Source organism: Cnephaeus nilssonii (genome assembly GCF_951640355.1).
Source record: "Cnephaeus nilssonii genome assembly, chromosome: 3".
Taxonomy (NCBI): Eukaryota; Metazoa; Chordata; class Mammalia; order Chiroptera; family Vespertilionidae; genus Cnephaeus; species Cnephaeus nilssonii.
The window spans coordinates 72,766,324-72,781,154 of NC_137074.1; the positions used below are offsets into that span (position 1 = coordinate 72,766,324).

General features: G+C 36.6%; 1 protein-coding gene across 4 annotated transcripts in view; it reads right to left on the reverse strand.

The window, feature by feature from the left end:
* Positions 1-8,374: 8,374 nt before the first annotated feature.
* Positions 8,375-14,831, reverse strand: part of ALCAM (activated leukocyte cell adhesion molecule) — a 206,986-nt gene continuing 200,529 nt past the window's right edge. For all 4 annotated transcript variants that reach the window (XM_079767372.1, XM_079767370.1, XM_079767373.1 and 1 more), the window contains one exon: positions 8,375-8,490. In XM_079767372.1, coding sequence (XP_079623498.1) covers positions 8,403-8,490 — 88 coding nt within the window. In that variant the 3' untranslated portion in view covers positions 8,375-8,402. The remainder of the gene's footprint in view (positions 8,491-14,831) is intronic.

The following is a 14,831-nucleotide window of genomic DNA, read 5'->3' on the forward strand; positions in this document are numbered from 1 at the left end:
TGGATCATCTGACAGCTGATGCAGACTGGGCTCCAGTGATCTTGGCTGAGCTTGCCCTGCCATACTCTGGGTTTGTCTGAGGCACCTTACCTGATGCGAATCTGCTCCATGTCTTTAACTCCATCTTGGCATGAATAGGCTGGCCTCAGCTTGTCCTTCCCATGGTGATCAGAGAAGTACAAGAAGTCAAGAAGAAATATGGTATGCTGCTTGAGGCCTAGACTCAGAACTGAAAAACTGTCACTTCCACATGATTTTTTTGGATAAAGTGAATCATATGGATGAAACTAGTGTCAAAGAGTGGAAAAACGTTCTCTGGTCCTTTTGTGGGAAGAATTGCAAAGTCACATACAAAGGGTATGGAGACAAGTAAAGGTAAAGAATTAGGGCATTTAATGCCTGGCTGGTGTGGCTCAGTGGTTGAGCATTGCTATGAACCAAGAGGTCATGGTTCAATTCCTGGTCAGGGCACATGCCCGGGTTGTAGGCTTGATCCCCAGTGTGGGGTGTGCGGGAGGCAGCCAATCAATGATTCTCTCTCATCATTGATGTTTCTTTCTCTCTCCCTCTCCCTTCCTCTCTGAAATCAATAATAATATATTAAAAAAAACACACAAAGAAAACAAAAAGAATTAGGGCATTTAATGCAAAAAAATGGCCCATGAGTGAAACAGGAATAGTATTCTTTTTGCAAAAGCACTTGGCTTTAGGAAGCATCTTCTGAAACACACAGGGGGGATATAAAGAAAAGGCCTGTGCTGTGGTATTGTGGTAGTAGTCTTGTCTAGGAAGAAAAGATGAGCCAAAGACAAAATCAAAAACTGTGTCAACTGTTGCTGACATGCTTCCTCCCATAAAGTCATCTTTTAGCAAAAGCTCAGTTAACTGCAATTGCAAATATATGTGCTTTACATCTGGAAACTCGAGCTGACACGCAGAACCAAATCGTAACTGAACAGCTTCCTGTGCTTATCCAACTTTCTAACCCTCTCCTGCTCCACTCTGGTACATCTGTAATACTCTCTGCAATAAAGATTAAAAAAAAAATAAACTATTCTGGTAAAGTCCATTTGACTCTGCTCCCAACCACATGATTTTCTCATTGGATCAAATGCTTAGAAAAGTAATTTTAAAAGAGGGGGAATGATGAAGATGGACCAACAAATTCTGCCTCAGGGCCAGTTCCTCCTCAGTACAATGCCGAGAGTCACTGGGTGCTGATGTTGATGGTATTAATGTCAATTCAACTCCATTTTTGTTGCAGAAATACCACAAAAACAACAGCGTTAATATTTATCAATTTGCACAACGTTTGAACTGAACACTGATTCCATACATTGCCGTTATCACCAGGACAACAGAAAATCCGAATTCTGTCATGATAACTATGAAGTACAAATTTTTATTTTAATAATTATTAAATATTTTATTACATTTAAGAAAAATAACTCAAAAGAATGTGATAGTAACAAAGTCACTATAGGAATCTTAATAGATTATCAGTTAGGAATGTGGGGGAAGGTCTATGGGTTGTTTGTGTGGTTTTGCCAATATGACCAAAAATTCATCATTTTTTAAACAGCTTGTGTGCAACTGTTATATATGAAAAACAAGCTCTCCAAATTAAGAAAACTCACAGAATATGACTCCTGTACATGAACCTGCAAAAGTTTTAAACAATAAACTTTCCTCTTGGAATCAGATTCAACAATAGGTGATATATCTTTGTCTCTCAATACAAAGTCTATTTTAAAGCTTTTGGTGGACAATTCTAATCAAGCTAAGAAAAAGGAACTTAATTGTTATTGTCAACAATGTAGAAGCCAAGAATTTCTGGGTAAATTGGGTTTTAATAACAATTTAGTTTCCAAGGGATGACTCTAATACTTGGACATAAACATTTTCTTAACAGAAATACTAGTATTCTATTTCCTTAATAGGCCATCCAGGGAGAGGGTTGTGAATTTACTTTCAAGCAATAACTTCATCTTATTTCACTAATATTTCACTACATATTATTTCTTACTGATGAGAATTCAAAGAATAATATAGGGTTGCCCAAATTTTAATTGTTATTTCTGTGGAAGTGAACATCTCAGATCATATGTGAGTCAACCATCAATTTAAATTGTTAATTGAAGCTCCATTTATCCTGGCCTACCTGGGAAAATATGATCAGAAATAAAATATTTATGGCAAGTTGGTATTTAATTTTGATTCCCTTACACATAGTCTAAACCGAGTTGCTGTCAACTTCCAAAGGCACAGATTGTCAAGTGCTGTACCTTTTGGAGACCACAACCTCTGTTCTCTGAATATACAAGTTTTCTCAAAAATCTAATAATTTATTTTGAGCATCAATTATGTTGACGCCCTCATTTATTTCCTGATATTATAGAGTTTATGCAATTAGGTTTATTCATACAAATTTCACTGCAACTGTTGAGTCTAGTATGTGCTATTGTAACTGTAACACCCATGAATGCCTCACATCAAAGTGCCATGAATATGTTCACCCTACAGCTGATTCCTATTTGACAAATATTTTGTATGTATTCAAGGAATTCCTTTCTAAATAAGGAAAATGGGGCAAAACACTAATACTTATATAATAATTTGTTTTCAAAGTGGTTGTCATGTCTTTCTTTAAATATGAATGACATGTTGCTAAGGGGATCAGATAAGTTATTCAATGCAAATCTTTCCTCTTGGTCATCTTCCCAAGCATAGACAGATGTATGTTCTTATAACAGGGAAGGCAAGCAATGTAGTGAATAGAACTTAGACTTTGGCATTTTGATCATAGGTCCAGGCTTACCCACCTCTCATGTCTCTGATTGTAGATAAAGTTATTTACATTGTCTTGATCTGTGACATGGAGATAGCGCTTCCTGTGACAGGATGTTGAATACATTCAAGTGAAAGTGTAAATAACACATCAATACAGTGCTGGTCTCATAAGAGGTACTTGGTGTATGACAGCAACATGCATGTTTAAAATGTCTCACATATATATGCACATCACATTTTTAAACCTGTGTTTTAAATAAACACATGTAATTATACATATAATGTCTAATAAAATATCTGATCATCCAAACTCAGCTGGAAAATCTATAATAATAAAAGCATAATATGCTAATTAGACTGGATGTCCTTCCGGACAACCTTCCAGATGAAGCCGGTGGCTGGAGGGAAGCCCAGTCCTGGTGCCAGAGGGAAGCCAGTGCTGGCAGCCAGGGAAAGGAAGGCCTACCCTTGCATGAATTTCGTGCATCGGGCCTCTAGTTATATAATATTGGCCTATTCTATCCTTTATAGATGGTATAACCAGTTCATGTGCCAATTAATATTTACCAATTTTACATATTATAAAAAAGGATTTCTTGATTAAAGAAGTTTGGAAACTATAGTAGATTGGGCCAAGCATGGCCTTTAGAATCAGATCTGGTTTTTATACCAACTTACCTACTTAGAAGCTAAATGCACTTGGGACTTATGGAACCTCTCTAAACCTTAGATTTCAGCTATTAAATGGGAGGGTATTTAATACTATTTGCAACTAGTAAGGGTTAAATAAGATAATGTATGGTTGGCCCTAGTACAAAGTATGGGCTCAATAACTTTTTTTTTCTCTGATGTTCACAGCTGACTTTACCTTATTTTAAAGGTAAAGAATTGCTATGAAAGTTCATGCCTCGGTAATTTCCAATGGTAAACTGAATGGTGTGTTAATAGTAGACGTAAAGAAATAGGACATGTCCTCTTAATTATATTCCTAGGACAGCCACATGGGACACCCACAATAAGTATGATCCTATCACTGAAGATAGAGACACATACGTTAGAGAACCAATTTTAGGTAAAATGTAGGACTGGTTAAGGTGGCAGAATAGGAAGGTGTAGACAATTTCATCTTGCTGAATTCCCTCTCCAGAGAGATGAAGAGTCACAATGAGTTTTCTACTGTTTAATAAAGACAACTATTTTCTATACATAAACATCCTAGTTTAGACAAGAGGCAGACAGCTGTGAGAGATGTGTGAAGACATATTTCAGTTTTATTATCTTTTAGGCATAGACGGGTGTGTTAATCCATTTCCACATACATTTCCTATAATCAAAGATTGGAAGTGAAACTTGAACTGGCGAAACCTGTCTCCTGTTGCCGAAGAGTTGGTAGTAAACTGAAGAGACGCAACCTCGGAAGTTGAGGATTGTGCACGATCTTCCTTCCCAGCCTCGCTGTGCACATCTCTGCCGTTACACAAATAAGCTTTCCTTTTCATCCGGGCATGGATTCAATAGTTCTAATGTTGCCTCCCGTTTCCCGGCAAACTTTCTGCTTTCCGTCCAGAGCTCTGTGCTGTGAATGTTCTGCTCTCTAGGTTCCAACACCTGTTTTCGGACTCAGTTAACCACAGCAAATGAAAGCCAAGAAATAGCTGTAGCATAACCCTCTCCTTCTATCGTAGCATTGCTTCTTTCTGCAGATATACCCTAGGAGTTAGACTTTGAACCTTTGATCTCCCACACCAAAAGAAAAAGCATTTATATGAAAGGGATTTCATTTTAGTGTTCATGGTTTATTGTGGAAAGCAGGTGTTTAAAAATTTTAGAATTTCTTTAACAAAATTCTAAAGAAAAGAGAAAACAGAGAAATCACAGTATTTACAGAGAGATAACAGAATGGCTTTGCCATGCAGAACAAATAACTTTGGTTTTTCCCCTTTCACTTTGGTTTAAATATTGACCAAGATTCAATTTTTTTCCTGCCAAATAAAACTTCAATAAATGAAAGTTTAGAGGCAAAATAACATGTTTTCTCCCCCCTCCCATAATATTTTACACAGCTTTGAGTCTAATAAGATATTTTATGTATTTAATTCATACCAATGCACTACAGGAAGCTTTTATTAAACTGAGATACTATTGCCCAGATAGTAAATGGTTTACAAATGTACAACAGCATGTGTTTCTAAATAATGCAGAAGTGGCAAAATATTATTCCTAATATCCATCTTCAATTTATTTTTCATTGCCTTCATAATTTTTATTCCATCAATCTAAAAAACAAACACCAGTTTTCCTCTCTCCCAAGAACACAGTTCTATACCTGGGAATCTGATGTTCATTTTCTTTTTCTATAAAGTTATGTAAATCCTGGGACAAAAATGGCTGTGCAGTGTTCTCCCAGAATCCAGGCTTCTGCTTGAAAGAGCAAAGTTTAAAAGTCTAGTCACAAGTAGCTACTGGCCCATATCCAGTCTACTTCAAAAAGTTTCCATTTATACTACCACCCTATAAAGTTCCTCAAGCATAAAACACGCTTATAAAGTTACAAATTTGAATGTAACTAAAGATACATAGACATTTTATTATTACACTTTTATGTACTGCTTGATAAATTATGTACCAGTTAAAAACACTAAATTATCTCAAGGTGCATTCAATATCCGTAGCATAGTTAACAAAAACACACACGAAAAAAATATATATTCTATATTCTGTGGAAAATAACACAGCTTTGATAATGACCACTGTTAAAAATCTCCAATTCTGACTGATATCTTTTTAAAAAGGAAATGGGCATAATTTTAAGGCAGTGGATAACCCAAAGGATTTAACACCAATTTTTAAGTACAGTGATTTACATTCTGATCTATGAAAATGGAAATGTTATCCATGATTTTTCCAAACTGTCTCTCACACATTGTTTTTTTTTTTTCTTTCTTCTGACAGAAAATAATTTACTAGCAGATGTCTCTAAAGTGCTACCCAAATTCTGTAATTTTTTTTTTCAGTATAGGCAAAATTGTCAGTTTGGGAGTACCGTTATTATGTATGTGCGTCCATATGCATGTGAGATTTCCTTCTGAGAGCCAGCTGGTGGTGCATACGCAGAATCAGCTCATCCAGGGTTTACCAATCTGACTCTGCGTCCCCCCGCACCCCGCAGGATAAAACCACAGTTTTGGAATTGGGCAATGTGCGTGTTTCCAGTCCTCACAAGCTGCCACCTTTGGGAGTTAGGGGCTTGTGAAAAAGTTTAGGGGCATTACTGATAGCAATCAGAATCAGAAATGTACCTGCTCAGATTATCCATATAAACAATTGAAATAAAAACATTACATTATACATCAGATTAACAGCAACTCCCAGAACAAAGCTTACAGTGTATAAAAATAGCTACGTAAAAAATTTACATAAAAGGCAAACCAAAAGGAAATCCTCAGTGCAGACATTTACAGAAAAAAAAAAAAATCAAACCAAACACAACATATGACCTATCATCATGGCTACCAAAACTTGTTGTTATTGTTTGCAATTTCATTTCATTGTTTGACTTGAGATAATTCTCTAAGATCCTGTGACAGCTTGGTAAAATGAACTGCTTAATATTTGAACCATGAATTGCTGTCAATGTCTTTGTATATGTCTTAAATACAATCCACGTTCATGCTTCAATTGGCCTATATAGTTTTTTTTCTCTGAAATAATGAAAAAAATAACATAATTTAGTAAGTTACCGTAGCAATCATTTTTCACCATCAACAGATGCTTTGTACTAAAAGTGACAGGAATTACTTTATAGGAGACTTTCATAAAACTCCATTGTTCCTGAGCCCATCTGTAATGCCAGGCATTGCTATGCTCCTTCTGCAAATTTTCTTTTGGAATAGGTGAGTGTCTTTATTTTTATGAAAATTGCTTAATTCATGTGAAGAGCATAAAGGCTTTCAGGAAAACATTTCATTCTGTTTAAAAAATTCACTTATCCCTTCAAATCACACTCTTTTGTGGGCTTTGTCTTCAAGCTCAATTTTCCTTTGAGGATTTACTCTATCCAATTTTGAAGATAACAGTAGGCAAAAATCTATGTTTATGGAAGATGGAGGAATGAACCCTAGAGAAGCAGAAAAAAACCCCACCACAGGTGGAAATGCTGCCTGCCTTGCTTCCAAAGAAAGGCAAACAACAAGGGGAAAGAATCCAGTTCTTCTTTCTCCCAATCAGTCTGAGGTCCTGGTTTTCAGATTTTAAGTGTCTTACCTAAATCATTCTATTTTTCTTTCCTGCATGCATCCTCCCAATTACAATTCTTTCCCATGCCCCATATCTTCTCTATGGGATTAATTTGGGTGACATACTCAAATTGTGACTATGGCTTATGTATAATGAAGCAAAGTTTTACTGTGGTTGTTGGGGATTTTAACTTCAGAGAGTCAGCTGCAGTCAGTTATTCTCACTCAAGGACACACAAAATAATGTGCCCAAATGACTTACCTTAAAAGAATCACACTCATATAAATTACATAAAATATATGCAATACACATAACAAGTGTATATATATTATACACACATATATGTATATGTGCATATATAGACACATATATACATACACCTCCTATATAATAAAAGGGTAATATGCAAATTGCCCGAACGGTGGAACGACCAGTCGCTATGACGTGCACTGACCACCAGGGGGCAGATGCTCAATGCAGGAGCTGCCCCCTGGTGGTCAGTGCACTCTCACAGGGGGAGCGCTGCTCAGCCAGAAGCCAGGTTGAAGGCTGGTGAGCTCAGTGACGGTGGTGGGAGCCTCTCCCACCTCAGGGGATGTCCACCTGATGGCTTAGTCCCACTCCCCGTGGGTAATAAAAGGGTAATAAAAGGCCCATGGGGAGCAGGCCTAAGCCATCAGTCAGACATCCCCCAAGGGCTCCCGGACTGTGAAAGGGCGCAGGCTGGGCCAAGGGACCGCAAACGTGTGTGTGTGTGTGTGTGTGTGTGTGTGTGTGTGTGTGTGTATGTGTGTGTGTTTGTATATGTGTGTGTATGTGTGTGTGTTTGTTTGTGTGTGTGTGTGTGTGTATACACAAACTTGTTAGTCTTTTCATTAAAATGATTTGAGAGATGGCTGTATAAACACTCTGATACTTTTAATATCTTAAATCCTTGGATTCAAATTTTTATATTTAAAAATTATTCTCATAATTGTTTTTAAAAATAAATTTAAATTATTAGAATCAGCGCTCATCCAACCAAAACACAGTTTATAAAATTAAGCTTCTTTGCACTCAACAAAATTTTTGACATTAGAATACAAAATGCTAATAAATGTTAAAACTTCAAAATTGATTTTAATTATTCAGAGGATAATGATTGTTTGTTTGGAGGATATGGAAATGGTTGAGATTCCATTCTTTTGAAGACACCTCAGTTACCAAAGCTTGCTTTTGAAAAGCTCTCTTCCTATTTTAAAAGCCTCAATTATGAAGCATCTTACTGTCAAGGCTTTCCCTTTCATCCCATAGGGTATTTCATTCTTTACTGGGAATTATGTCTATAACCCTCACACAGCTTACTTACCTGGACAACAACAAGAACAGTTTCTCTCTTAGGCTTCTGTTTTGTGATTGTTTTCTTCTAACTTTTTATTTTCCTCTAGATTACCAAGGTCCTTGTTTACATGTTTTGATGCGGTCCTGTAAAGGAATTAATTAAACATTATTACATTGACACACACATTTTCCTTTTTTAAATTTAGGGTTCACATTAATGTAACTTTGAGAAGCACATGTTTTACCTCTAATATAGGCAAACCACTAGAAGGAACAATTCCACATCTGTGAACCTTGATTGGTAACAGGACCCATTCCAATGAAATGACTTTGACAGTTGGGTTGCATTAAATATATGCTAAGAGAAACATAAATCTATTATTTTGAACCCAGACTACACATACATAGTTGCATCATGGTTTTGGCTGGGTTTTCTCTCCACTTTCTGGAAAGTAATTATTATCACTTTTTAGTCAAAATTTTCATTTTGTGCAAATGGTTTCTGGCAAAAGTTTTCTGAGGGAGTTTCATTAGGGTCTTTCCCTTTTTAACATCCCCTTTTATGCCTCCAGGTTGAGCCAATCCCCTGTAGCTTTGTTTATGGATTTTGTTTTATTGGATAAATCAAATGCAAGATTAGAAAGAGACTGAGATTTATGACAGAAGATTGGCAGTAGCGGAAGCTAAAGCAGCTCTACTGTGGTAGTTCTCAAATAGTGGTCCCAGATCAGCAACAGAATTATGGAAACAGAAAATGCAGATGGGGCATACAATCTATGATAAGCAAGACCTAGTGGTTCTGCTGCAAGCTAAAGTTTGAGAACTGCTGCCCTAGTGATTGCCATGGTTACATATGATTGACTAGGTCTCATCCTTTAAGCGCTGAAACCAGGTTTTCTTAAACCCATGGCCAAATTCTTTGGTTTTGTGATCACTCAGGAGAAGTCATCACTGTATATCTAAGAGTGTATCATTTCCTTCTTTCCTGTTTCCTTCCTTCCCTCCCTCCCTTTTTTCTTTCCCTAACTCCTTCACTCCCTGTTGTAAGCACATCAGGGAAACCACAGTGATATGGAACTTCAAATTATTATTGCCATATAATTCCTAGTAATTCTTCTACTTTTAAGAAATTATATAATAATTTATCTTGGTTATAGAAGCTGGGGCAGAAAACTCCTATTTCCCTCTAAGTATTTCTATTCTTTAAATAAAATTTCTGATGTCATTGGCTAAGAATTACAATTTTACCAGAAAAAGTGTTATAATGGTGTATGACATTGGTCCAAGTGAGATAAAGACATACAGCTCATTCAAACCAGAACATTCATTATATTTAGTATAAATTTAATTTGTGATTTAAAAATCCTTAGTTTAGCTTAAATTACAGCCTTCTAAATCTATGCATAAAGGCAGGAGAGCAATCTTAAACTCTGTCAACATGATTAAGTCCTATATGTGATAGCATTTTACAAAAAAGGTATTTAAAAATGTAAATGAGACCATGTTGTAAGTTTGAGTCTATATCTTGAGTTATATATCACATAAATATCTTCTATCTTATACTAAAATGGTACATCATACTGAATGACAACTTCTTTATCAAATATATTTTCCAGGCAAATAAAAGAATAATGTGTATATAATAATGTGTGTGTATATATACCATCTACATTATATAATATACTATATAGTATATATTATAGGTGATTTGAGGTCTGTTCTCTTTTGCTAACAAATTACTTAACTAATGCCTAATAAAATCTTAGTAACCTCAACAGTATGAGGGGTGGTGATTTAGGATGCTCTCTAAGACCTATTTTAAGTCCTAGACTTTCTATAAATCTACAAATCCTTTAAGATTTGTTTTGTTGAAGAATTATATACATATAAAATAATGTACCAATAATAAAAGTAAAATTTAATAAATTTTCAAAAACGGCATGCATGCATGCAACATGTACCCAGCTCAAGAAATAGAACAGTTGCAGACCCTGAAGTACATGATGCTCCTCCCACTCACTGTTGCCTCCCCAAAGTTACCACAGTCCTGAGTTCTCACAGAATAGCTTTAGCTGTTCCTGTAATGTGAATACAAATGGAATCATACCTCATGTTTTCACTTTTCTCTGCCTTTTACTTAAACACAATCTACGTTTGTGACATTCATATGTAATGTTGTATGTAGTATAGGTTTTGATTCTCATGGCTGTATAGTTTGTCACTGGTTAAATAAATCATAATTTATTTATATATTTTACTAGTGGTGGGCATTCTTGCTTTTTGTTCTTTTTGGGATTTTACTTTACTTAAATTAGATCTTTGGTGTTGTCCCACATCTCTTATTTTCTTATGTGTCTTATCTATTCTTTTTCCTTTCTGTGCTTCAATCTGGGTGATTTCCATTGATCTGTATTCTAGCTTACTTCTCTTGTGTTCTGCTGTAGCCAATCTGTTTTTAAATTCATCCACCCAAGACTTATTTTTCAATATATATTTTCAGGTCTAAAGTGTCAATTTGATTTTAAAATACATTTGAATTCTCTATTCCATTAATCTACAATAACCATATTTTCTTCCACTTTCAAGATATCATTTAGTTATTTTAATATCCTTGTCTGTTAACTATAGTACCAAAATCATGCATGAATCTGCTTGTCTATCTTTTCTCTTGATTTTTGATTGTATATTCTTGACTCTTTGCATATCTAGAGTATTTTGTATGAAACCATGTATAAATGAACTGTAGAGACTGCAAACAATGTTCTTTCCCATGAGATAAGGTCCCCCTTTCCTTTGTTAAGTAGGCAGGGTAAGGGGCTGATGACTCCAATTCAATCAGGGCTTAAGTTAGGCTGAGGTTCAGCTGTAGTTTTAGTAAGACCCAGTGTTCCTCTGGTTTGCCCTTTTCCCTAAGGCAGTGGTCGGCAAACTGCAGCTCGTGAGCCACATTTGTCTCTTTGGCCCCTTGAGTGTGGCTCTTCCACAAAATACCACGGCCTGGGCGAGTTTATTTTGAAGAAGTGGCATTAGAAGAAGTTTAAGTTTAAAAAATTTGGCGCTCAAAAGAAATTTCAATCGTTGTACTGTTGATATTTGGCTCTGTTGACTAATGAGTTTGCCAACCACTGCCCTAAGGCATGACCCTCCAAGGCTTCTGATCAAGATTCTGGCAAGTCCCACTTTATCTAGCCCTTAAATATAGAGATCCATCTCTTTGGAGAGTTTCTATCCATATCTCCAGCCATCTATCTCATGACACTTCAAAATATGGGCACACTCTTCTTCTTGACTTGAGTATAGCTTCTTGAAAGTAAGGACCATGTTTTACTTCTATTTACCCATAACATATAATACACTGACTGAATATGGTAGGCAGCCAGAAGGTATTTCTTTTGATGAACTGAACTAACTGACCTCACTGTATATGTGTTTTTCCTTCACCATGATATTCTTAATAAAATTTTCTTTTCTCTAGCTGACTTTATTGTAAGAATATAGTATATAATACATATAATACACAAAATATGTAATTGGTTGTTTATATTCATATCTATTTCCTTCTACTGTTCCTTATATTAGTGTTCACCAACATAAAGTTCTACATACCCAGCTGCTGTCTTATAGACAAGTAAAATATAGAGAATACTACACAGAACTTGAGTGATGTCTTTCTACAATCTTTTCAGATAAAACTGCACAAAATCATATGCATACATACATACGTACCTTGGTTATTCTAATAGAGTGTTATAAGCTAAGAGTTGTTATTATAATCTCAAGAACAACCACAATAAAAGAAATACAAAGAGGTAGGGTTAAGAGACCAGTAGAGCAATTAAAATGCAATACTAAAACTTATTTGAGTACCTGAAAGCAGGAAAAGAGGACCAGAGGACAATTAATAAAACAAATAGGGAGATAGTGGTCTTAATTATATCAATAGTTAAGTCAAATGTAACTTAGCTAAAATATCCAATTAAAAGTTAGAGATTGTCATACTATACTATGTAAGACAAAAAAATGCTTGAGAGCAGGGGTTAAATTATTTTTCTGAAAGGTCCAGATAGCAAATATTTTAGGCTTGCATGGTTTTTGGTCCAACTCTTCAACTCTGGCAGTGTAGTATGAAACAACCAACAATGGCCGTGCTCCCATAAAACCTTATTTACAAAATGCGGCCGCAGCCTGGAGTCATGGTTTGATGAGCCTTACTGTATACGAGATGCACTTTAAATATACATACAGAGATAAATAATATCTCTCTATATAAAACCCTAATATGCAAATAGACCGAAGAGCAGAACAACCGAATAACTGGTTGCTATGACGTACGCTGACCACCAGGGAGCACGTGTGTAACATGGTGGGCGTCAGCAGCAGGTGGCAGAGCATGGAACATGGTGGGCATCAGCTGCGGCAGGATGGCGGAGTAGGTGAGCGGGAGCGCCAGACCAAGGCAGGGAGCCGGTCACTATCATCAGGGCAAGCCTCCGGTGGTTACTGAAAATTCTTTGCTCCCACATACTGTGGTCCCACTGGGTTCTTCCACCTGCTGCTGGCATCGGCCCTGCTCACACCCGCTGCCAGCACTGGAGCCACTGCTGGCAACCGCTGCTGGCATCTGGAGCCATCCCCGGTCGCTCGGTGCTGTCAGCGGGTGCGAGTGGTGGCTGATGCCCTGATCATCCCTTAGGGCTTTTCCACCTCCTGCTGCTCCTGAGGGGCGATTGGGACAGCAGCCACCACTCACACCCACTGGCAGCGCCGGCCCCGCTTGCACCCGCTGCTGGAGAGCATGGGAGCAGTGGCGGCAGGAATGGGGCTTCCGGGCGGGAGCACAGAGGATGGGCTGAGGCCTGCCCCTGTGCCCACTGCAGCCTCGCAGCCCACAGTTCCTTTCAAGGTGCATGAATTTGTGCACTGGGCCCCTAGTTGAAAATAAAAGGGTAGAAAAAGATAAACATGTAACAGTAAGCTTATGGATGCCTTGTGGCTATCTTAATACCAGGCAATGTAAAATTCAACACAAGCAATATTGTAGCGATAATGAGAGACATTTCACAATTATAGCAGGTTTAACACCTAAAAAAGTCATAACAACTGTAAGTGTGTGTACCTAATGAAAGAATAAAGCAAATACTGACAGTACTTGAGGGAAACATAGACAAGTACACAATCTCATTTAGAGACTTTAATGACCGTTTCTCAGTAGCTGATAGGATTAATGAATCAAAATTCACTATGCATGATCTTAATAAAGTAGCTAGTATTGGGTAGCTCTGGTACTGGAAATGTATGCTTACTAGTATATCCTTACATTATATGTAAAGTGATTTTATATAATTGAAAAACATGTAATGATAATATTTAAACAAATTATTATCTTATTTAACCTAATATACAGCTATAGAACACTAAACCACCAATAATCAAATTATTTTTTCAAGGGCCAACATAGCATCTGCCAGGAAATATTGCATGCCTGCACACCAACCCCCACTTCCCCCCCCAAAAAAAACAGGAATAAATCTCAATGAATTTTAAAAGAGTATAAGCATGCAGAGCAGGTTGTCTTAACAAAACAGAACTAAATGCGAAATGTTTAGAATTTAATACAGTTCTAGTTACATGACTCCAGATAAGAAACCACAAAAGGAATTTAAAAATATTTTGAACTGACTAAATATGTAAATACAACATACTGAAATTTGTGGAATGTTGTTAACAGAATGCTGAGATTAAATTAATAGTTTAAATGCTTGTGTTATAAAAGAAGAAAGGCTAACATCCGTGATCTAAATTTTTTACTTTATGAAATCAGAGAAAGAAGAGCAAGTTAAACTCTAAATAACTTGAAGAAAGAAAACAATAATATAAGAGCAAAAGTAATTAAAATGGGAAGGAAGCAATAGAAATAAAAACAATGCCAAGAGTTTTTAAAATATTAAGAAAATTGATAACTCCCTTAAAAAGACTGAGCAACATAAAAGGATAAAGTTCAAAATAACAATATTAGAAAAATAGTGTTATCACTACACAACCACGGGCAAAAAAAGGATAAGGGAATCCTATGTATAACTTTTCTGTTTTCAAAAATATCAACAACTTAAATGAAGAAAACATTTTCCTTGAAAAACCAAAATTTATTCAAGAAGAAGCAGCTTTATTTCTATTAATATATATGTTAATCCTCATCTGAGAATATTTATTTTTGCCATTGCTTATTTTTAGAGAGAGTGGAAGAGTGGAAGGGAGGGAGGGAGGGAGGGAGGGAAAGAGAGAGAGAGAGAGAGAGAGAGAGAGAGAGAGAGAGAGAGAAACATCAACTAGAGACAGTGAGAAAAAAACATTGATTGGTTGTCTCCCTCATGAGCTCTGGGGCCAGGGATAGAACCTGCAGTCCAGGTATATGCCCTTGACCTGGACCGCATCCCTTCAGTGCAGGAGCTGATGTTCTATCCACTGAGCCACACTGGCTAGAGTCA